General features: G+C 45.4%; 1 protein-coding gene across 3 annotated transcripts in view; it reads right to left on the bottom strand.

The window, feature by feature from the left end:
• Window positions 1–26077, bottom strand: part of BMPR2 (bone morphogenetic protein receptor type 2) — a 626887-nt gene that overhangs the window by 125242 nt on the left and 475568 nt on the right. For all 3 annotated transcript variants that reach the window (XM_085648967.1, XM_085648966.1, XM_085648965.1), the window contains 3 exons: window positions 19026–19136; window positions 14215–14306; window positions 13029–13259 (listed from right to left, as the gene is read on the bottom strand). In XM_085648967.1, coding sequence (XP_085505093.1) covers window positions 13029–13259; window positions 14215–14306; window positions 19026–19136 — 434 coding nt within the window. The remainder of the gene's footprint in view (window positions 1–13028; window positions 13260–14214; window positions 14307–19025; window positions 19137–26077) is intronic.

Here is a 26077-nt window from a genome sequence, read left to right on the forward strand (position 1 = left end):
CCTCAATTGTGACCTGTCTGGGGCCAGAATTCTGTTTTGAAACTGCTTTCACCTCATTCACTTGCATGACTCCGTTGAGAAAATATTAGTCTTTATGACTGGCTCAGACATACAGTCAGCAAAGTGGCGAACTGATCCAATCGACAGGAAAAAAGATGAATAAAGAAGAATGTGCTGAAGCCCTGAGCTGGATCTAGAGAATCAGCAGATGCCTTCTAGAAGCCAAAGGACTAAACAAGGAAGTTGGCCTTGCTCCAATCTAGCAATGCCCTGCATGATAAGTTAGAATAGAAACCTTCTAGCATAGAAGCAGGGGTCAAATGAGTGGAAGGGAAGGTGTAGAATCTTTATGGTAATGTTTTAAGTGTGGAGCAAGCGACAGACAGTGTGGTTATGAAACTACTGCAACTGCAGCGCAGCAGTCAGAGAATACATCCTTCATAAATGACCTCAATGATTTCCAAACATGTAAATAACAAGTAATGTTAAAAAATATGCAAGTTCTGAGTCCCTAGGCAACCTGCCGAGGAGCACCCAACTACGAAAGCTGGGGGTGCTGTTTTCTTTAGCAGGCGAGTCACTTTCTGTAACAATGAAGGTCTTTAGAGACGGAAGATTGTACTGCATAAGGTGTACAGATTTCCCTTACAACATCAACATCAGACACCTACAGTAGGCAGAACAGTTATTGTGGTGATCTTACATTCAGCAGAGACCTTTGGAAGGGTTTCAGCTATACCAATCCACAAGAAAACTTGTGCTAAAAGGGCAAACACTTTCTGTTCTTTCCGAACGGAGCTCCAATATTCTGACAAATAAGGAAGGGTTCTTGGAAACTAAGGATGAGCTGACAAGGGTGTTATGGCCGCCACTGGTTTTCCAGCGAAACTGAAGTTGTTCTTTCCTAAATGTTGGCACATGTTCTCAGTTGGAAGTATAGAAGGCATTTCTAGATGGGCTGGGGACGGAGGGCAGGGGGTGACTTTCAAGCATAATGAATTCCCAATGTTGTGGGTGGTTTGTTTGACAAGGGATTGAGGGTAAATGACAACCACTGAACATGGGGTAGTCCTTGCTGTGGAGGGAGGAACAGGAAGTTTATGCTTGCCTTTTGGTCTTGAGCTTTGCTTAGCATTGTAGGTTTGGGCTACGTTTTATTATGTCTGTTCTTCTACACAGTCTTTCTGTTGTCCTCTTTCTCTTCTCGGAGCCCCTGGGGCCTTTGTTTTTCTATTGTGTGGGCTGATTAATTTGCAATAAGTCACATGATTTTCCAAAGCATTTCTATAGAGTTCCTGGTTGGGTACTTTGAGTGTGGTTTCGGTTTAGCTGATTATATTAATGTTGTACTGGATTGCTTACTGCTTACGATTGCAAAACAACATTCTTGTGAACGACATAAGTCAACAAACTGGATTTCTGCCTCGAACTAGAATTAATTATGGACTTAGAGATATGAGATACTGAAGGCTGGGGAAGCAACGTCAGGTATCAGTGAAGACACTAATGTATGTCCTGCTTTTCCAAGTCCTTGACTTTGCCTGCATGAGTAATATCAGAGTGTTGAGTGTGTGTGTGATGCATGCTGAATGCACAGTGGGGGTGCTTTGTTTCTGTCAGTTGGCCAAGCTCATTCCAGGATGGGCTGAGATCCAATCATCATGCTCCTAGTGACGTAGCCTGGAGCTGTAGAACCACCTATTAAGTGACTTCGATGTATAGACATATATACTCCTTTATTTACAACGATGTGGACTGCCTCATTTTAAGATGATTAAGGACTGGTGCATAAAGTCGCAAAACAAGTATAATTTGTGCATCTTCTCTGCTCCGTACTTTTTGCATCTTCATGGACGATAAAGAAACCAAAGAAGGATCTGGTACCCATTTTTTACCTATTGGTATTTGATTGCCATTAGTATGCCCGGAAATATGTGACTGGTGCAGCAATCAAAGTCTACTACTGCCAATGTTTGTGAATTCCAAAAAGTAGCACATTTGCTCCCTTTCAAGGAGTACTTCTATGGGCGCAATTTTCTTTTTTTGGTAAACCATTAGAAATTAAATTCAGTCAAAGGATTCTGCTACAAATCTTAACAAGCAAAAATGTTTTAGTGACTTGAGAGAAACCGACATAGCAAAGGCAAACCTAACTCGGGGACCCAGGCACAACTACCAAGCCAAGAATGCATGGGGGGGGGAGGGGGTGTCACATGCCAAAAACTTCCCACCCCGACTTCCTGAAGCTGCGCCACTGCCTATCCCACCTGGGCCTGGTGTTCTCCCTGAGAACTCATGACTACGGTCACGTACGACACATCAGACTGGAGTCCCTGCCCATACTTTAAATGTATTTTTGCAGAGTGAATCTTTCTGGATTCACTATGCTGTGCATTATTCCGCAGTCTGGTGGTTGGGTCCGGAATCATAGTCTTTCTTTTGTCTTTTTTTTCTTTTTCGTAGCCCAGGTGGGCGTCGACGTCCCACCATTTGGTGTACTTCTCGTGACGTCGGCATGCTTCCTGCGGAAGTCCCACCTTGGGGCGCCATCTTCAGATTCTTTTTTCCGCCGTTGGGTCTGGATCGTCACCGAGAAGCTCCAGAGTTTAACGAAGAAAGAAGAAGAGCACGAGTTTCATCGAAGGAAAATTAAAGGACAGGAAGAACATCGAGCCGGGACGACGAAGAAGGAGGAGAACCTCGAGCTCTTCGACGTCCAACGGAGAATGCGCATTCAGGGACACTGAGCGCAGGAATGGACAAAACACCTTTTAAATTCTGTCGTAATTGCCACCACAAATACGCGCAGAAGGACCAACATCCGGTCTGCAACCTTTGCCTGCCAGTCGACCACGAGAGCAAAGACTGCAACGCCTGCTCCGCCTTCACACCGAAGACACTCAGGGTGAGAGAGAGGCAGAGGAGAGCCAACTACAACATGGAAGGCAGGGGTAAGGCCCCGTCTCTGTACGACCTGGGCCTCTCCACCGACGATGAAGACAACCTCGTCGAGGGACCTGATGACTTCACGGTCGCAGAGACCGATAAGAAGACGTCTGACAAGGTAGGAGACACGTCGAGCACAAAAACCCCGAAAGGGCCCCGAAAAACAGAGACTGACTCTCGAAAACCAGAGTCTAAGTCCTCGAAAGGAACACCGGCGCCGAAAAGTTCGACGACCGCGAGTGGATCCAAGGACGAAAGGCCCAGCGGATCCTTCGAGAAGGACTCCCAGGTGCCGAACATGCCGCCGAAAAACAAAGTTCGTCGAAACAGGCCCATGAGGTTGGGCGTTCAACGACAGACAAGGTCGCGTCGACGCAAGCTCCGTCGAAAAGGCCAGCGCTCGACGCCGAACATGCCTCCGAAATGGAGAAGAAAAAGAGAAGGCTCGAGGCGGAGATGGAGAGCATCCTTCAAAGGAAGAAGGAGTTCGACAAGAAGATGAAGAAATTCACAATCCCAACGAAACCACCGACGGTTATCGTCGAGGTCGAAGAGCAGGACGAGTTCGACACCGAAGAGCAGTCGAAAACTACGAAGAAGAGGAAGATGATCTCTACTATGAGGGAGAAGAAGAGGAGGAACAGCAATCGAACTACGGCTCGGCGCCGTCGACGACGCAAGACCTGGAATGGCAGGACCTCAACGCCGAAAATCCAGAAGAGCCCGTGGAGACTTATCCTTCGAGGCCTTCGCCGCCAGATGATTTGGGGCTTACAACATGGTCGTAAAGAGCGCGGCTGCAGCTTTTGGCGTGAAACTAGAGGAGGAAAAACCGAAAGCGGACTTTTTACTCGAGACACTGCTCCCCATCCAAACTAGGAGCCAGTTCCTCCCCATGCTTCAGAATGTCATGAACCAGGGGAAGGAGGCGTTCAAGGACCCTGCAACATGCAGATCCATCACACCCAGAACAGAGAAAAAATATAAACATTCCTCTCGGGACCCTCCATACATCAAGGGATCTGTCACAGCAGACTCCATTATCACATCTACAGCCAGAAAAAGGGCCAATGTTCCGGCAACCTCTGGACCACCTACTGACAAGGAGAGCAGAAGGATGGACCTCACTGGCAGAAAAATAGAGAGAAACGCCGCAATGCACTGGCGCATGGCGAGCTCCAATGCACTACTGAACAGGCACCAGTACCAACATTGGGACGAAATGGGGGACCTAATCAAGCATCTCCCTGAGCAATACCAACAAAGAGCTTCGCATCTAGTGGAAGAGGGGAAGAATATAGCAAATTCATGCCTTAAAACAGCGTTGGACGGGGCAGAGACATCAAGCAAACTGATGGCAATAGGAATCACTGAAAGGAGACAGGCCTGGCTCAGAATTTCAGGATTCAAGCAAGAGGTACAGAACAACATCCTGAACACCCCTTTCAACGGAGAAACGCTGTTCGGGGCACCAGTCGATGAGAAACTCACCCAACTCAAAAAAGAGAATGAGACGGCGAGGACCATGGGGGCCCTGCAATTCAGAGGGATGAGAAGAGGTACCCCGACACAGAGACCTTAAGGAAGGGGAGGAATTTAGCCGGGAACGTCACATCAAACATTCCAGCAAGGCCAGCAACGCGAGGGTCACGGGCAACAGGGGCAGCAGAAACAGAACTGGCAGTACCAGCCTCGGGGCCAGTCCTTTCGCAGTAGGGGACGGACGAGGCCAAAGAAGAAGCGGGGGAGACCAACCCGCCTCAAAGTGACTTCGCACGGAGGAGAGTGCTCACCCACAACATCCCTCCAAGGGTAGAGCACAAAGGAACCAACAAAAGAGGGTTACACGAACCAAACGCCTACGAGCATGCAACACCGGTGGGCAGCAGACTCAGATTTTTCCTCCAAGAATGGAGAAAAATAACAGACAAATGGATACTCAACATCATACAGTACGGATACTGCATAGAGTTGGAAAGGAGACCTCCAAACAAAAAACCAAAGAGAAGGGAACACTCAGGACAAGAGCTAGCACAACTCGTAGAGGAAGCACTACAGCTACTCCAAAAGGAGGCCATAGAACCAGTACCATTCAAAGAAAGGAACAAGGGAGTGTACTCAAACTACTTCCTGGTACCAAAGGTGGACGAAACACTAAGACCCATCCTGAATCTACGATTCCTAAACAAGTACGTAAGGACGCAAAAATTCAAAATGACATCCCTACAAGAATGACTCCCACAAATGAGAGATGGAGACTTCATGTCCACCGTGGATCTCAAAGATGCCTACCTGCATATCCCAATGAACAGGCAGCATAAGAATCTGTTAAGGTTCACCATCAACAAGGAGCACTACCAATTCACAACCTTGGCATTCGGTCTAAAGTCCGCACCAAGGGTTTTCACCAAATGCCTTGCAGCAGTAGAAGCGTACCTGCGGAGGGAAGGGATTCACGTGTATCCTTACCTCGACGACTGGCTAATAAAGGCAAGTTCACGCGAAAAATGCGAGGAACACGCACAGCGTGTCACAAGAACACTAACAAAGCTGGGTTTCTCAATACACTGGGGGAAATCATCAATGGAACCAGAACAAGTGAAGATCTTCCTGGGGGCGCAGATCAACACCGTAAAGAGAACGGTGATGCCCAGCGATAAAAGGACACTAGCCCTGCTGAAGGAGACGCGCCTCTACCAGAAGGGGCGAGCTCTGACAGTGAGAACAGCGAGCAAGATCATGGGGATGATGGCGTCATGCATTCACCTCGTTCCCAATGTGCGCCTACACATGAGACCATTCCAGGAATGGCTGCAACAGCAATGGTCACAAGCAAACAGAAGTTGGGAGGATCTAGTGGTTGTAACGCACGCAGTGCAAGAAGAGATAGCATGGTGGAACAGGGAGAACATAACAATAGGGAAGCCCTTATCACCACCAAGCCCAACAGTGACCATCACCACAGACGCATCCCAGATAGGATGGGGAGCACATATGAACAAGCTCAGAGTGAGGGGTCTGTGGACTCCAGCAGATGCGGTCAGACACATCAACTATCTGGAATTAAAGACCTACTGCTAGCACTGAAGGCCTTCCAGAAAAAAACTGTACAACCAAAGGGTGTTGATACAAACGGACAATACTACAACTATGTTCTACATAAACAAGCAGAGAGGGACACAATCATTCCCCCTGTCCAACCTGGCACAGGAAATTTGGAGAGGGCCATCACGTTCAAAATAGACCTGCTGGCCATACACCTACCGGGGAAGGACAATATAGAAGCAGACTGGCTCAGCAGGCAGACTTCAGCATCCCACGAGTGGGAACTCAATGGGCAGGAAACGCAAAAACTATTCAAGAGGTGGGGCACACCGACAATAGACCTGTTTGCAACACACCTAAATGCAAAATGCCAAAACTCCGCATCCAGACAACCAGGAAAACTATCCCAGGGGAATGCCCTATGGATAAGTTGGTCAAGAACATTTGCCTATGCTTTTCCACAGATACCACTGATACACAGGGTACTCAACAAGTGCAGGACCAGCAACATGACGCTGATCCTAGTGGCACCACTGTGGGCAAGACAGACATGGTACTCGCAAATAGTGGAAATGGCACAGGGGCCACCACACAAGTTCACCAAAAGAAAAGACTTACTCTCCATGCAGAACGGAGAAGTTCTACACCCAGAGCCAGAGAGCCTCTGCCTAGCGGCATGGCTCCTGAAGACAGAGTTCGCACACCTTAAGCTACCTCAAAGCACTATGCGAGTGCTCAGGGAGGCAAGGAGACCGACCACACGGAAATGCTATGGGGGAAAATGGAAGAGGTTCACACTGTGGTGCAGAAAAAATAAACTGCAAAATAAGTTGACAAGGGAATCAACGGTGCTTAGATACCTCACGCATCTACTAAAAGCCAAACTATGTTAGTCTTCGCTAAGAGTCCACCTAACGGCGATTGTGGCCTACACACGAGGGGAGACAGGAGAAACTTTCTTCACATCACGAGTAGTAAAGAGATTCCTGGAAGGGGCAAAAAGGATAGCGCCACCAAAGAGGATTCCGCCGCCGGCATGGAACCTCAACATAGTCCTGACAAAAATTATGAAGGCGCCCTTTGAGCCCATCCACAAGGCCTCACTACAAATGCTGACAATGAAAACAGCCTTTCTGGTAGCAATAACCTCGCTGCGCAGAGTGAGCGAACTGCAAGCTTTAACGCTGCAAGAGCCCTACATCCAAATACTCAAGGATCGAGTCGAAATGAGGACTGACCCACACTTCATGCCTAAGGTCGTGTCAGCATTCCATATGAACCAAACTATACAAATACCTAGTTTCTTTCAAAACCCAGTCACAAGCGCAGAGAGGGCACTACACACTCTAGACGCTAGAAGAGCGGTGATGCACTACATCGAGAGAACAAAGGAGCACAGGAAAACCAAGCAGTTTTTTGTGTCCTTCGCAACCAGCTTCCTGGGTAGACCAGTAACGAAAAGCACCATCGCGCGATGGATCGCACTAACGATACAATTCTGCCACAAACAGGCTGGGCAAGAGCTAACGGAGGGGGCACGGGCCCACTCCACAAGAAAGAAGGGAGCAACAATTGCCTTTCTGGCAAACACACACATTCAAGACATATGCCTGGCGGCAACATGGGCTTCAGTGCATACGTTCACTAAGCACTACTGCGTGGATATACAAATGAACAACGAAGTAGGGCAAAGGGTGCTTCAACATATATTCAACGACCAACGCTCATCTTCCACCCAGCCGCCACAAAGATGACAAACCGCTACAAAGTCTATGCACAGCATAGTGAATCCAGAAAGATTCACGCTGCAAAACAAATAGTTTCTTACCTGTCGGTGTAGTTTTGCAGCTTGAAGATCTTTCTGGATTCACTAGCGAACCCACCCACCTCCGCCAGAAAGATGAGGCAGGAGAGGAAGGTGGAAGGACAGAGAGTAAAAGAACAAAAGAATACTGAACGTGGATACATTGAAAAAGGAAAATACTAAAGAACACCTAGGGTTCAATAAAAAACAAGCATTTACAATGCAATGGTCTCGGCAACATTATAGGTAGAGCTATTGGTATTGCTCATTATTTTTTTATCATTATTGTATCCCTAAATAAATGGCATTGGCATTTCTATTGGAATTAGTTTTTTTTTGCATATGTGATACCTATTGCATTAGCAGAGAGAGAGTGAGGTATTGAGATAGAGAGAGAGAGTGAGGTATTGAAATAGAGAGTGAGGTAGTGAGAGAGAGTGAGGTAGATAGAGAGAGAGTTAGGGAGAGAGAGTGACGTAGTGAGAGAGCCAACCCCACACACATACAGAACCACCCACACAGAGCCACACACATACAAAGTGTATCCCCCAGACATACATACAGAGCCACACAGATCCACCTGGCGCCGCCCGCGAGAGCTGTGCCATCCCCCGGTGAGTCACCAGGACTCTGTGTTGCTACCGCCGGGACAAAAACACTGGTGGTTTACAATGCAATGGTCTCGGCATTATAGGGTCGGCACGCAATATATAGTTGTTTTTTTAATTTATAGATTGTCTGAACCTCTACTCAAGGACCTCGGGGAACTCCCGAACATCTCAACCTGAAAGAAATACGCCCCACCGAATTTGCGGAGCTTCTTTCATCATGTGCATATTGGCATATGTAGGTTTTTTGCACGGTTAAAATACTTATTTCAACATAATTGAGTAACCAATAAGACTACAATTCCCGCCAACCTGCACGAAAGTCATTGCCTCCCTCGTATAGGACGCCGGGGGATGTAGTTTTATGTTGTCTAGGGTATCATGAACACCAACGACAACGGGCTGCATACTGAACTACTATCCCAGTAAGCCTGTGAACACACGTTTCCTTGCGTTGCATCAGCTGTCACTGCATGTTCTTTTTCGGAACCGGTGAAGTCAGAAAGGGAGAGAGAGTTGATCATGAAGCAGACTGTGTGCTCCGCGGGATCCCCGCACTGCCTGATAGTGCTAGCCGCTGCTGAGCGGTGCCGGACTACGGTGGAAGTACACTGGGCATTGACAATCTAGGAGCCCTGATTGTTCGCTCATAAAACAAACAAGTGAAAACGTTTTGTTTTGAGCAAGATTTTTTTTTTTTAATTATAGTTCATCAGGTTTGAGAGCCATCATGTCTCACTGCATGTTAATTTCATGTGGTGTATGTAAAGGAGGAGAATGAGTTAGTTATTCTAAAAACAAGGACATCACTAGTTCAGGGGCATTGTGCCATGTCGGGATTTGGGGGCCAGTTTGGACGATTCTGAGCCTATCCCTGCAGAGGAGAGGAGGTGGCACGGGGAGGGCAGAAGGCACGAGTCGAGCCTCTCTGGCGCCGGGGCGGACCTCCTCACTACGCGCACACTAGCGCCGAGTTTGAGAAAGAAGCAGCGGACGCCGGAACTCCTCACTCATGGAAGGTGGTGGGGGAGGAATGGGCGAGCATACACCCCTCGGTGGACGGATTTGACTCGAGGTGTGGCGGGACTGACCTCACCTGGTGTGGAGCGACTGGCCTCACCTGGGAGGGGAGCTAAAACAAGGCACTGCCCTCGTGACGGGAATGGCCACTGTGGCATGTGCACACCCAGTTTTAGAAAACACTCTCCAATTCCAGCATATTTCAGAACAGTGGTGCAGCAGGTAGCACGGGTGGCAAGGCGCATGGATCACGAAAACATTAAACTAATTTGGACTACCCAGTGCAAGGAGGATGAAACCAGCGTCAGGGCTCTGGTGCGCAGGAGCGGAGAGAGAAGGGGAGGGAGGAAAGGGTAGAGCTGGGATCACACGGGAGAAAGAAACGCAGCGGCGCAGTTTCTCTCTCTTAATCCTCCCCCTTGGCGGCAGCCCCCTCTCCCCACATCCCCCAAGGCTCTCAAGGGGTTCACTTCAGTGACCAAAGCTACGAGTTATTTTTAGTTACCTTATTTCTCCTCTTGCCTTTTTCCTTCGCTTTAACTCGCAATTCGTGTGGAGATTTTTTTGTTATTCAAGGAGGATGAAACCAGCGTCAGGGCTCTGGTGCGCAGGAGCGGAGAGAGAAGGGGAGGGAGGAACGGGTAGAGCTGGGATCACATGGGGGAAAGAAACGCAGCGGCGGTTTTCAGATTTGGGGGCGGATGAAACCAGCGTCAGGGCTCTGGTGTGCAGGAGCGGAGAGAGAAGGGGAGGGAGGAAAGGGTAGAGCTGGGATCACATGGGGGAAAGAAACGCAGCGGCGGTTTTCAGATTCGGGGGCGTGGCTAAAAAGTGGAAAGAACACCAAAAAACACGCCCCCGAATCTGAAAAAGACGGAGCCTATTTGGAGGGACGGCTCTCTCCTCCAATGGCTGGCCTCCGTTTAGGAAGCCAGCCAATGGAGGAGAGGCAAAAAGAGAGGCGGGCTAAGGAGCCACTCTAGGAAACATTAAATCTCGACTTCCGGTTCTGCCTTCGGCAGACCGGTAGTCCTCGACCTAAAAAAAAAAAAAAGAGGGAAAAAAGAACCCGAAGATGGCGCCCCAGGGTGGGACTTCCGCAGGAAGCATGCCGACGTCACGAGAAGTACACCAAATGGTGGGACGTCGACGCACACCTGGGCTACGAAAAAAAAAAAAAAAAGACAAAAGAAAGACTACGATTCCGGACCCAACCACCAGACCGCGGAATAATGCACAGCATAGTGAATCCAGAAAGATCTTCAAGCTGCAAAACTACACCGACAGGTAAGAAACTATTCGTTTAATCGCACACACTCTTCTTCAGCTCTACTACGAGAAGCATTGATGGTAGAGTTGTCAAGGCAGTGCTCCATGTTTCTAGTCCTCACCTTTTATAAATCATTTAATCAAGTGACTGATGGCTCCATGTACTATGTCTGAGTTGCAAATAGAGGTGGACACACAAGCAAATGAATAGGATGTGCTAAGTCAAGGGTCTAGCTTGGCTCTAAAGCTCCGAGCAGGAGCCAAGCCATGGAAACGTTTGGCATGTATACCGTGCAAAATAGTGTATTTTTATACTATGCGGAAGCTTATCACCTTAGTGCATCAGATTATATCGCTGCATAGACAGACATTTATTAAAAGTTATAGCTTTTAAACATGAACTTTGAAACATTATGGCTCACACCCAAGCGACAATTCCATTAGCGAACTATATGGCAAGTCAGTAGTCATGTGAACCCTAAACATGGCCAATATTATTATAAATAGAGCAATATTATAGTCTATTAAATCAAATATAAGAGGTGTGCAGGTATTTAAAAATACTTTCATATGTAATAATAAAGAAAAAGGAGGCTCTGTGAAATAAAATGTTTGCCTAGGATCACACAATTTGACAATTAGGAACGACAGGATTGATTCCGGGTAATTTGGCCTCACGTTTTGAAATTCAGCCACCTAATGTATATTTTGGCCTGTCTCTCTCCCATCCGTTTTACATCAAATGTCACGCTTTTGTCTTTTATTCTTGGCAGACAGCAGACTCGACTCAGGGCCCTCAGACCCAACTATCAAGCCAAGAATACATGTATTTGGGCGATGTCACACCCAAGCTACGCACCTGGCCTAGGATTATCTTTGCTCTTTACAGTCATCGCCTTCAAGTGATTGGAGGGGCTGACAGACCTGCTCTGAAGGAATGAGGAAAGATCTTTAACTGCCTGCTATTATACCAGCAGGTAAGAACTGAAAAAACTGAACTGAGTATTAATGTATCGTGTGGGGAAGACTTAAGACTGTACCTGATCTTGATTCATGCTTTTAAACGACTGCAAGAGTGGGGCCAGCCTAACAGAGGTCAACTGGGTGGATTTCAGCAGATGTGGAGCCCCAATTAAGGATCACTCTGACTATATAAGTTTGATTGTGTAGTGTTTAGTACAGGTGCGTGAGAAAAGCATTTTTGTTTTTATTAAAAAGACAAGTCATGGGCTGGACACTAAAGTTTTGTGTCACTTCACTGACTACTTAGTGTTGAGCTCAAGATACCCATGCTATCTGCCTGAGAAGCTTGTAACCACTCACCCATGCTACCATGATAGTCACGTGCAAAGGGGTTGTAACCAGTTTACATAGCAATAGCAAGATGGACTCCAGGACACCAGTGACAAACTAACCTCATAGTTGGGGCCCAGAAGCCCGTCTGCCCTGTACCCCCCCACCTCGGATCGGGATCCGACAATAGGTATTCAATATAAAAATGTTATGACAATAATTGCAATCTCATATAATGTCAGTATGGTGTACTGGCGGCCTCTATTGTCAAGCCTGACCAGCTACTGCACATTCTGTAATTTCTGTTTGGCAAGTCTAGCGAAGTACTACAAATTAAGCATAGCCTAGGCATCGCTAATAATTAATAACCTTATTACTGACACCACAAACATCTGCAATTCCTTCAAAACATGTACACATCTTTCCTTGAAAACACGGTTACTGGTAGCTAGGGTGAAGTTTTGCATTTGCTGTGTTAATGTAATATATACTTTAGTACCACTCTTCTTTCCAGAAAGGGACATTTGCTAGCATTCCTCAGAAACATTGTAAAGGTTTTCTTCAACATATTCCTTGCTCCAGAATGAGTCAAAGGAAGATGGCATCCACCCGCCCCCCTACCAGCTGATCCTACTACATCTAAATATGTGAGTGGCACAGAATCGGATGCTGTATTAACAAATCACTGATAAGCATTCTGTATGCATGGCTGCCATACCTCCATCCAAGTTTTAGCACTATATAAAAATATGATGTGAATGACAGACTCAATCTTAAATTTCTGTAAAGTAAGGATAAAGGTATTTGAATAAGGCACAGAAATTAATTGCTTATTATTCCAAATAAATGAAAATAAACATCTGCCAAGGAAACTTAGACTATTAATATATGCCACAGTATGTCTTCACAGGACCTCTGAGTCTATCAGAATTTCAAATCACGCGTTGTTTGCCCTAATCCCTAAAGCCATTTTTTACAAACTGAGGATTTACTCAGACTGGATTCCAACTAAAAATGTGTTACATACGAATTGAAACACTTACAATTGGATAGTACTCCATGACCAATAAATATTCCATACGCCCATCAGCAGTAAGTCTCTCGTCTCCTACAATAAAATGGGCAATGTTGCCATGGTCCATCAATGGGGTTCGGTATATATTTCTTTCATTGATGAAGTTCTGGCGGTTGCTATAAGAAAACACTTTCACAGCTACAGGGCGCTCGTCCAAAGATCCTTTATATACTGCTCCATATCGACCGCGACCAATAAGCTGTTTGAAAGAATATATTTGTCAGTACAATGTAGTTCAAAAGAAACAGTCAATGTTATTTGTTTGCATTCAAAAAGGGGAGGCAACATGCCTAACCTCCAAATAGTCTCTCTTCCTAAGTGAATTATTTCCTATAAATTTTGCTTGCAAAGCAGAGATTGAATAACAGTCAGTCATTAACTAAATGGTATTTGATCTGCATGCACAGCCTTCTCATAACTCCACAAATAGGTACAATCAGAAACACATATGTTAAAGTTGTATTTATGATTTTATACTGTCATTCGGGTGACATGATAAACGTCAAAGCTGAAGGTTAAATGGTTTGCAAATGTCATAAAAAACTAGAAAATATATCTTAATACCACAATACATACTTTCGGTTAAGGATGTTGGTTACTACATATAAGCAAACATAACTTTACTGGTATTCTGCCACACAGAACATATTAGTGAGAGAAGTTTCAATGTGGGAGTGTGATAAAGCCAAAAGTGTATGAATCCCCGATTATAGATATCTGGCAAAAGAGGCATGGATATCTATAACTACATCAACCACTTCCATATACATATGCCTTTAAGCAGCACTTTCATCTCAGTATCGCCCCGAGTCACTCGTTAATGATGTACATTATCAGGGAATGACATTGTAGCAGCTTCTGCTGCTAATCTATTCTGCATAATTCAGCATTTTAAAAATAAACGCTACAAGTGGAAAAAACATCAGCTGAGAGACATTAACAGGGATGCAAAAGGAGGTACTCTAATTTTCCATCCAGCAGTACTACCTTGCGACAGGCTCTACATGTTACATCAAGGCATACTAGTCACCCAACGTGCAAATCTTTCACTTAAATCCTCGTCTAATGTTCTGAGTTTTGAGTAAAAGCCCTCTTAGTCTCTTGTTGAACATTTAAACTATTGTCTGTCTCCAAAGTTTGGATCGAGTTCTTACCTCCAATAATTTTAAATTGTCCAAATCCAGCGAGGGCTCAGATGCTGCTGCCTCCATCATATTAATGCTGTGTAGCCCTTGCTTACGGTCTCCTGTGGGCAATAAAAAGAAGACTTCAAAAAAAGAACAATACTACTTTAATTAGTTCAGTATTTCTATGGCAACACTGCCAAACAGAGCAAAGTTTCTGACAGAGTGTGCTCCACAAATCCATTCCAAATTCCATCAAGAAATTACTCCGTTAATGGGGCTAAATTATGAAGTCCGAGAAGTTTTGAAAAACAAGATGTTTTTAGTGATCCGATGGTCCAATAGCAGTGCTTTTCAGACTCAGCCTTCAGTGGCATGCGGATTTTGACCTCACTATAATACAGTTTCTGGGCCAGTGCTACCAAATTACCCATAGATGACCCACACACAGCCTAGTCTACTATGTTCATGAAGAGACCGGCAGTAATAGAGTACTAGCGGCAAACATGAGAATTTTCTCTTACAGATTTTTACCCCCCGGAAGAACTCTATTTGTTATTTTGGATTTCTTGTAATTTGTGCGTGCATCTTTTGGGCATTGTGAGATACACAGTGTGATTCTGTAGTCAAACTGTACATTAACTGCTGTGCCCACTACTCTGGCCATGCTTTCTGTTGGCATGAAGAAGGACGGTGTGATATATCACCTGCGTATACACGACTTCCATAACATGGTGTTCCAAGAAGAACCAAGCACCTAATAGTAACAAAATGGTGACTAGTGCAAAGGCATATTAATTGCTCATATGCGTTTAGATTGGATATTGTAGTCCAAAATATTAATTGGTAAACATATAAAGCGGCGATTTTTGTTACTGGGATTACTGTATGATGCATTACATCTATTGTAAAACCATACCCATAAACCATCTGACTGGTGGGTTGGCTAACTCCCAACAACCTCTAAATATATCTCAACAGCACTACCTCGGTGAAAACTGTGCCTCTACCCCCCCTCACCTCACCGCCACAACACCCTTCCTTAGCTACCTCAATATCTACTTTGTCCGTCTAGACTACCGACTGTCGAAAATGTCCTTATATACTATTATGTACTCCACATGTAATCTGTACACTTGCTGCTGTGCTAATTCTGTACTGCACTATTTATATATGTGCTGTATCTATCTAAAAATTGACATATATATATATATACAAATTCACTTAGAAAAACCATAGGTTTCACACATGTTATAGTTAGCTGGGCATTTCAATCGTGAAAAACCATTGAAATTTCCATGTTATAGTTAGTGCAGGCAACTATAACTCACGCGACCGCAATCCTCTGCTGATGACGTCAGATATTACATCACTGATGACATATGTGTTTTTCTGAAAAAAAAATATTTGTAATATATGTATAGCTAAAAATTAATGGAAGAAGACATGGGTAAATAAGTGTCTAAATACAGTATTAGCATCAACAGAGGATTGCGGTCGCGTGAGTTATAGTTGCCTGCACTAACTATAACGTGGAAATTTCAATGGTTTTTCACGAGTGAAATGCCCAGCTAACTATAACATGTGTGAAACCTATGGTTTTTTTAAGTGAATTTGCAATGTTTTTTAAATGCTAATTCCTAACTATAACGTGTGTGAAACCTATGGTTTTTTCAGTGAATTTGTACGGTTTTTTAAATGCTAAGTTATGTATTTATTTATTTATGTAAAGTTTTTTCACCGTGCGCACACTGTGCGCTTCGCGCACCGCGCGCCCACGTTACGTAGTTCGCGGAATTTTTCCGTTTCTACCGTGCGCGTACGCAACGCGCACTCCGCGATTTTTCGTAAAAAAATTAAAATACATTTTTGCCCTTGGGGGTCCTTCTGGGACCCCCTGACCAAGGCTAGGGGGTCAGGAACTGTCCAGCCTACCCCCTTTTCACGTTATCCACCTTTGTTTTTCACCCCCTCAGACTGCGAGAGACAAAATGGCGGCCGACACTGCCTGGTTTCGACCGATTCGAATGTTTACTAAGATCTAACAACCAATCAGAATCGCACTCGCGCACGGCAGCGTGCGCGTACGGTAAGCTTACGGTACGCGCTCGGAGCGCGCCTATAGATATATATATTGATTTAAATGCTATTTTCTCAGGAAATACTGAACAGATTTACACCAGACCTGCAAAAGGCACATCCCTGACCTGAGGACTACCTCTCTGCCAATTTTCAAGTAATTCTGTTCAGCCGTTCGGGCTGCAGCTTGGAAAAATGCATGGGGAAAACGCGTTTTGGGACCCCCCCCTTTTTCTCAGCCCCCGCTTGATGAATCCCCCCCAGACTTTCAGGGAAGGAGCGGAGCGCCCTACCTATTTTGAAAATTTCGCGAGGATTCGTCAATCGGCGCCCAAGTTATTAAAAATAGAATGTTGCGGATTTCCTATGGAAACACGGTCCTAACTATAACTATCTACTGGCGATCGCCAGTAGATATTATATATATATATATATATATATATATATATATATATATATATATATATATATATATCCCCGTAGGTATCTCAAATATCGTCACACATACCGTTATTATGTATTACTTTCTTACACCACAAGGAACATTTTGCACTCGATGACGTTCCAGCTCTATAAAGCACCATATACACTTATACCATATCTTCCTCAAAACTGTATCACATTTCAAAGATTCAAGGTCAACCAATCCCTGTCCAACCCCATGCCAGTCACATTAGGAGTTCCACAAGGCTTATGAAGCAAATGGATAGTTAGGGAAAGCCACAGCTGCACTACCCTACTATACACAAAGTGTCACTAATTCAAAAAGTTCAGGTTGCCCACCTCAAAGGTCCACTATCCAAAGACCATATACGTTTTACCACAAAAAAATCATTTGACAGAGAGGCAACACTTCAAAGAATAACAATTATACATAACGTTTTAAAATACAAATATACAAGTAGAAAAAATAGGTTCTTTAATTGTTGCAGGTTGAACGAGCAGCAGAGAAACAGCCAACGCGTTTCGCCCAACAGCGGGCTTCCTCAGGGCAAAATTCAGAACATCGTTCGATCCAGTCCAGAACCGAACGATTGTCGTAATATCTACTTTGGATCACTTTGCTTATAGGCGACAAGTCTCCTCAAGTGTCCAAATTAATAAGAATAAATGTAACAGGAAATTCATCGATAAGTCACCGCAATAGAAGAGAAAGTTTTCTCCGAACGTCAAGTGAAGTCACAGAAATTCACTTCGATTGGTGAAATTATTTAGTGAGCATCGGTTATTCTTAAATAAGCGACTCCATGAAACTCCAAGTTCTTAGATCACGAACCCGCCGATACTCTTCAAACGTAGACCGGTCTTATTAATTTGGACACTTGAGGAGACTTGTCGCCTATAAGCAAAGTGATCCAAAGTCGATATTACGACAATCGTTAGGTTCTGGACTGGATTGAACCATGTTCTGAATTTTGCCCTGAGGAAGCCCGCTGTTGAGAGAAACGCGTTGGCTGTTTCTCTGCTGCTTGTTCAACCTGCAATAATTAAAGAACCTATTTTTTCTACTTGTATATTTGTATTTTAAAACGTTATGTATAATTGTTATTCTTTGAAGTGTTGCCTCTCTGTCAAATGATTTTTTGGGAGTTCCACAAGGCTCCTCCCTCTCACGACCCTTTTCAACCCTTTTATGGAACCTCTTACCGATCTTCTCAGCCTCGCCAAGATTCACTTCCATATGTATGCTGACACCCAAATCTACATCAAGATCCACTCACTTGATGACATTAACTCACTCAACTCCACACTACAAAAAACCCAAACATGGCTGGCCGAAAACCATTTGAAACTAAACTCAAAACGGAATTCCTCTTAATCGCTCCTCCTAACAAAACTCCCACTATCCTGGATTGGCTGTCGCACTTAACAGCTCTCAAAGGACAACCTCTCCTCGTCGACTCAGTGAGATCGCTAGGTGTAACACTTGACAGCAACCTAAAGATGCAGAAGCATATAAGTGCCTCCACAAAAGGAGCTAACTTCCACTTGAAGACCCTGCGAAAACTGAAACCCTTTCTGCCAGCCTTTGATTTCAAACAAGCAGTTCAAGCCCTAGTAATCTCTAGCGTGGAATATGGGGAGGTAACCTTATGCGGCCTCCCAAGTTCATCGACAACCCCACTAAGAGCCACTATCAACTCAGCTGCGAGACTCATCACGGGTTCAAAGAGAAACTCTCACATATCCCCTGACCTGAGAGCCCTCAACTGACTACCGTTTGAAGCTAGAATTCATCCGAAAATCACTTGTATGACACACGAGGCCTTACACCACAATTCCCTGCACTACCTAGCTCAGAAATTGATGCTCTCTGCGGGCATCAGAGCCTCCAGGAGTGCCAAGACTCTTCTTCTAAAACCACAACGATTTTCTGTTCTTGTGCTCCATAGTTGTCCTTTCTTTTTAGCGCTAGCTTATGTGTACGTGTATAAGCTATGTATAGCTGTTTCACCTATATCTCTGTGTGCTTTATTGTTTTCTACATATGACTTGTAAAGCGCTCCGATACTCGCAAGGGTCTTGTTCGCGCTATATAAAACCTTAAAAATAAATAAAATAAAAAAACCTGTATATCCTGATGTCTATTGTACATTTTGTTTTCAGACTGTTATTATGTATCCATACTTACAAATGTAACTCATGCAGTTAATACCTTCAGGTCAAGTTCACGCTATACAAAACTTGATAAATAAATAAATATCGCCACTTTTGTCATAACTGCAGGAGGAAAGCACATTCTCTTTATTTCTACTTCATACCTACACACATCCTGTATCCAAAAAAAGAAGCCGCAATCAAAATTGCTAACACAGAGACAGATCCCAAGGCAATCACGATTATCTCCTCTTTGTGGAACCCACGAGACTGGCCTGAAATAAAGAAAAATAGATGTATCAATGTTATGAACAGTTTGACCCTATGGCAATTGCTTTAAGATGTCTTCATTATGCTGAAAGACGTTATATTTGAATAGCATCTCAGACCACAAGTTGTACATCGTGTCCAAATACTATATGTTGCATCAGCTTCAGAGTTCGGTCCGAAGCTAAACTACACAGTACAGCCAACCACAGTAGTTGCTATTAAATAAATTTAGTTAGATGAATGTGCTGGCAACATTTGCCACTGATATTAACATAGTTGTTCAGTGGAAGGTTTAACCATGAACAATGCCAACAGCAACTTTCTAAAAAGCATTTGTTTTCAAGCTCCAGGATAGAAAGGTACTTAATCAGGAGCCGGTGGTTTCAGCACAAACTGCACCACGTCACTCCCTGCACACAGTCACTTGCTTCCCAAAACAGAGTTTTTCAGCTGTACCACGACAGATCAGGAACACAAGCATATTTGTTTGGCGTGATTCTCTTTTAGAAGCAGTAGCTCGCCCCCACCGAAAGAAGCATGGTAATACTTAGAGAAGAAAAGAAATACCACCTTCAAACTTGCAGCATACTTGAGGAAGAGACGGAAAGCATCTTATATTTCTGAACAATTAAAGTTTGATGTACAAATCGTTATCCACTTTGAAGACCTGACATTGGTTCCACTCAAATAAATTGCAGCTCTTTGCTTCATGTGTACTACTTTTCCCGTTTCCCTGCGTTAGAATAGCCCCATCCAACACTGCAACAAATCTATGCTAGCACACGGTTTGCTTCTGGTTACCTTTTAGTGGAACCGACTCATCAAAGTCTGTTAGACAGCTTGATAATCCCCCTGCTTCAGACTTTAAAATCTTTTATTACAATCAAATGTTCTTCCCCCGGCCCTTCCCCAAACGTACACAGTTGTGGCAATCTGCCTAATTTCTTTCCTTCACCCTACACCACCTACTGTGGCTATATGAAAACTCCATCTTCCTGTAGTTCTGTCTGACATTTTAAAGTGATGAATAATAACGCATGGCGCTATGCAACATCTCAAATCCTTCAAACAATCAATCATGAATAAAATACTTTCACCAATGATCACTATACAAATGAAACTTGTATGAACATCCTCATAGATACCTCTTTTTAGGTATCGCCTGGCGTAGGCTGCGCAGACATGCGCAGTCTTGCTGGCGAGATTTAATGAGTTAGGGTAGATTTCACTAGTGGGGTTTAAGCCCCGCCCCTCTTTTCCATTGGCTGGCGTCACCGTTTTTGCTAAACGTGGCCAGCCATTGGAAAAGAGCTTTCAGTGACGTACACTTTTCTCTTTTAGAGCCGTCCCAGTTGGACTGGCTGTCCCGACTTACTGCTGGCGTAAAAGGTTTTTAATCTTTATGGGGCCAAACACATGGCCCATAAAGATAAGAAACCTTTTAAACACAAAAGGAAGTCAGACGAGCCAGTCCAACTGGGACGGCTCTAAAAGAGAAAAGTGTACGAAGGAAAAACGTCATGCCGAGCGCTTGTTACATCTTTCCATGCACTTCGATGCTTGTTTTTTGTCGTTTCTACTTGAATGTTTAGCTTGCATTGATTGTTACCGCCGGGCATGTCCAAATGATTGTGTCCGGCCGCCCTTGATGTGCATTTTTGGCGCTTCATTTTATGTGGCTACTCTCTTTGTTTTGCTAGCGGCGGGCAGGGTCTGTGATAAAGTACCTTCCCCACCGCTGCTCTCGCCCGCATGTTGTTTTCCTTCTTGGCTTCAACTCCACCTAACACGTTTCGTCTCCGGTTTGTGCATGCGCCATGATGTCTGTAGTTTCGAGAGGTGACATTGTGGAATTGTGGTGGCGGGCAGGGTTCGTAGGTATTTTGCCTGCTTAAGGTTATGTTGTACTGGTTGTATTTCGCTAGCGGCGGGCGGGTGGGATTTGTGAGTATTCCAGCTCCCGCCGCCGGTATCTAATGCATGTTTGTCTGAAAGGCTTCTCACCACCCCCCCACCCCCCAATACGTTTATATGTGTAGGTTTTGTCATGTACTTGTGTGGTCGTTTTGTAATTGCTGCGGCAGGCAGGGTTTGTGAGTATCCCTGTTCCCGCGGCTGGTTTTCCTTATGTTTTCTGTTTTGGGGGGGTCGGCGGGGCAATGGGTATCCCCGACGTTCACCCCGCGGTGGTTCGAGAGGTGAGTTTGGACAGTACTTATGGTGCATTTGTCATGTCTCAGCGCAAATAAACTTAGACGGTCGACCTTGGTGCATCGAGTTTGTATCTAAAAGATGTGCGCAACAGCCAATGATTCTGGGCTTGTGACTTAATCCCCCCCCCTGCTTGCAGTTTGCTTATATTTCAAGGTACTCATGGTAAAGTGAGCAGTTCTGGAAATCAGTGTTACGCCTGATTTAGCAAAAGCACGCATCATCGATCGAGCGGCTGAACATATTACAGGGTTGTCTGGGAAGGGGCCTATTAGAGCCAAAACAAATACGTTAGTTTTTTCTGGCTCGCCCACCTCTAATGGATTTTCAGGTGTGATGCGTCAGCATGTCCTTTGTACTAACACAAAGCCATTATGGCTAGAAAATGGACTAACAAGGCTGCCCTTTCCTGCGCTAGTTCTCGTCTTGGAACGGAAGCATTGACTTGTTGCTTTCTAGCACACTGGTGCTGGCCTCCGGGCAATGGGGCATCAGACGTGCGGTTAGCGGTGAGGCCGTGTGAGGCAACGAGGAGTTGATTAACTGAGGATGCAGGCTAGAGATTCTCTGTGGCCGGTGCCTGCAACAATGACACTGACAAGGCCTTAGGGAAGCAGGAGTGTCACAAGGGTCAGAAACAGCAACCCGAAACTACCAACTCAGTCGGTCTGGGGCTCTCTGGACCTCGGAGAACTTGGAATTGGTCTGTGGATCTGCCTGATTTCCCACGATCAACAGGAATTTTGGAGCCAAGGGAAGGCACAGGGGCCCAGATATGACCCACAAACCACGGCCGGGCCCCCAATTACGTTAAATTATGGTGGTAGAGGCTCCGGTGTGAACGGGCAGGTGTGGCAGCAACATGACTAGTTGGTACATGCCCCTGATTGTTGTCTCCCTGCAGCACAGCCCAGTCGAAACACACAAGGGTAAGGGGACACGTAAAACCTTCACTCTCCCTCCCAGGTGATCATGAACCACTAGACCAGGTGAGAATGTGGAACATCTAAAAGCGCACTGACGTGGGCCAGCTCGCCCACCCCACCACCTTCTCCGAACTACAACACCAGAGGCAGGGGACCTGGTGAGTGATCTGAGCTGAGCAAAAGGGGGATTCCATGCAAGCAAACATCCCTGAATAGTCTGAACCCATGGACCCAGTACTAACCCCATCAAAAACAACCAGAACAGACAGCACCTGCAAACTGTGCCACAGTGGATCTTGGCTCCGACGGGTGCCCCATACCCTCCAGTGATGGTCAAACCCAAAGGCCCCAAGTCAATAACTACTTCATCCAGGGAAATAGCAGAGATGATTATGTCGCAATCATCGAGGGAACCCTCTAAGCCACTGGAGTGCATACTGGAGAAACACACAGGACAATTTGAAAGGCTCCTCCAAGTGATACAAGACACCAAAATGGTACAGGAAACAAAAATTTAGTCACTATTGAGGTAAACCTAGGGTCGGACTGGTAGTAGCAGGCACCAGGTGATTCTCCGGTGGGCAGCCAGGGTGGGGGCCTGGTTTGCCCCCCAGGGGGCCGTTTTTGTTACTGGGGCCCAGCAATATCAGCCCCTCGTCCTAAAAAACAGCTCGGCCGCAATCCCCCCTCTTCACCCCCCCCCCCCCAGCCAGCAGTTTGCCAGCAGTTTGCCAGAGCCGGTTTCGGTTCCCAGTCCGGCCCTGGGTAAACCTACTGCGAGCAGGCCATGGAAACTAGTGGACAACATGGAATGAACCCTAACCCCGCTATGACCCAAGATTAAAGAGATGTACACTTAAATGCAAGACTTACGAGCAGAGGTGAAGAAGCTGCAGCGACAGATGCAAGATGCTGAAGGTCGATCCCGATGGAATAATATTCAATTCCTAGGGATATCGGAAGTAGCAGAAGGGCCGAATATGGAACTTCTTGTGGAGAAGTTGCTAACAGAGACGGTTCTTGTTAGAAGGCTCCCCAACTTATTGTCTGTTGAACGGGCGCAACGATTGCATAACTGCCCGCCTCCGCCAGGCACTGCCCTGTGCCCAGCCATAGCCATACCCCTCAATTACCGCAAAAGGTACCTCATCTTGCAACTTTTCCACACTAAAGGGTCATAGCACCAACAGAACGCAACAATAACTGCCTACCCAGAGTACACTGCAGAGGTACAGAAGCATTGCAATTCCTTCACAGCAGTGAAGTAGCAGCTGAGAAGCATGGGCCTGAGATATGCTCTCCTTTTCCCCGCTAAGCTGCAAGTGACAGAAGGAGACAAAACATATTTCTACCAAACCCTGGAGGAAGCTTTGACATGGCTGCAATCAAAGGCGGCCAAGATCACGACTGACAGAGGATCACCTGGTGGGAGGTGGGCACACGTGAAACAGACCAGGCAATGGGGCAAGATATTCCACAGCCAGCCAACCAAGGACCAGCTGGCCAAAGTGAGGGTCTAAGTGGTAGTGGAAGTCATACAACATAGCATTACAGTCAGAACAGGGTCGGATTCAGAATTAGATACCAGCAGATCTGGGTCCTCCGAAGGAACCCCACAATGAGTCCTTCTTTGGACAACCATATTGGCAGACGACGTCATATGACATCTAAACTTTGACACTTTTATGGCTCAATAAGGAGTGAGTGAGTCTCAGAGGATGGAGAAGACTGTGATGAGCACCTGTAGGGGTGGCAGACAGTAATTAAGGTGACTGCAGTGGAGACGGGACACTCAGCCAAATGACGCGCTCACAGGAGAAAGTCAACCTCAAGTACTCTGGGGTGGGCCCACTGGATATAGGGAAAAGACCTCTCTTGGGGCATGCTGCACCCTCTTTCCTTACAAGGGAGCGCTTTATAAGGGAAAAGGGTATGGGACCCATATGAGGTAATCTTTAAAACTGCGTAGGCGTGTCCAAATCTGTATTTATTCACAGGTCTATCTAGCAAGGTTAAAAACTGGGGAAAATGGGCTGTGACTATTGGGCACACTTGCCTTAGGAGATCCCTACAGGGGGGACAGGTTTCCATTACATAAATGGACCCACTTTCACGAAAGATTAATACGGTAGTGTACCGTGCATGTGTGTGGCATGGTATGAATGATTAAATATATAGCCAGCCACCCTTTCTCCATTGGGCACGGCCTAAGCAATTTTAAAGATTTCCTCATATAGATCCCACACCCTTTTTCCTTAAAAGTGCTCCCTTGTAAGGAAAGAGGTCACTACACGCCCCGTCCCTCAGAGGGTCAGGAAGAATGTGATGAGGCACATTACTGGATAACATTCAATGCGTTAGAGGCTGTTGAAGGGATCCTTCCCCTATATCCAGAGGTACACCTCAGATGACATGAGGTTGACTCTCTCTTGATTCTGACACTGTATAAGAGGAGGGTGAGTCACGACCACCGTTTCCCTCTTCCCTCCCTCTCCTGATTTTTACACGCCCACACACCAAATTGGGTATTACGCTAGATCTAAAGCATGTGTTTTTTACAGTTAGCTATTGTTACTGGCACAGTATAAGTGATACACTATGCCTGCGGGGGAAGAACTGTTGTAGGGGATATAAATAATGAGGGTGATCTACTGCTCACGGTACACCACAGAACTCCACCAAGCATACCTACCACCCTAAGCCAGAAGACATACTTGAGAAGGGTCAAGGGAAAGTGCGAGCACCCAGGCAACAATACAGTGCCTATACACAAGGAGATACAAACTAACATAATATCACATGATGGCACAAACTAACAGAACCCAACAGAACTCATACACTTTCCCATACCATCATAACGATAATATGCGGGGCATGACGGCCCCTAAATGATTTTGAAGACTAACTTCAAGAATAGTTGTACATTATCCTTTAAAATGAATGGGATTTTGTTATAATCTACCATCACAATTTTTGCTTGTTTAAATGTGATATATCATTCAATAAATCATTGAACGTGAACTGAGAAATATACATGTTGTAACTTTGAATATTTATGTACATTGTGAAATTACGCGTTAAGTTTAACTTCTGCTGTGCAGCCAGGAATCAGGTGAAGTGTCACTTGTGTGTTTTGCTATGACCCCTAAATGATGCCATGCAGTGCACACACATGTCAAACGTAGACACATCCACATTGCATTCTTTCAGGAAACACATCTAGTGCAAGAGGAACCGCTCAAGCTCCATAAGAGATGGTGGGGACAGATTATGGCACAAACAACTCCGCATATACACACTCCTACTGTGGACATATTTGAGAAAAAGCTACCTTCTTTTCAATCTTTAAGCCACTTGCTTTCTTAACCCAGCTTACAGGGCCGGGCTGCTCCTCAGGGAGAAGCTGTTTCGCTATACAAGACTGTTTTATTCATTCATCATTCATATGCCTCCTGGGGTGTTGATATGGATAGCCTCAGGGTCTGCTTTGTCATGGAAACATGTAAATCATACCAAGAGGGTAGATACGTGGTGGTAGAAGGACAGTTGGATGGAGAATAACTAATACTACTAGCAACCTAAGCTCCCAACACAAATCATTCCAGCTTCTTAGACCAACTAAGCCCAACCTTTATACACAAATTACAGGCCCTGGTATGAGGGGAAGGGACTTTGTGTTATGGAAACTGAAACAGGAGCGAACCCCCCCCCCCCCCCCCCCCCCCCCACCCCACCCCTCCGCCTTTCAGAACTGGACATACAGTAGCATTCACCAAGTACTACTTGACACCAATCCCAACTTGAAAACT

The sequence above is a fragment of the Triturus cristatus genome, chromosome 3_2 (assembly GCF_964204655.1).
Source record: "Triturus cristatus chromosome 3_2, aTriCri1.1, whole genome shotgun sequence".
Classification (NCBI taxonomy): domain Eukaryota; kingdom Metazoa; phylum Chordata; class Amphibia; order Caudata; family Salamandridae; genus Triturus; species Triturus cristatus.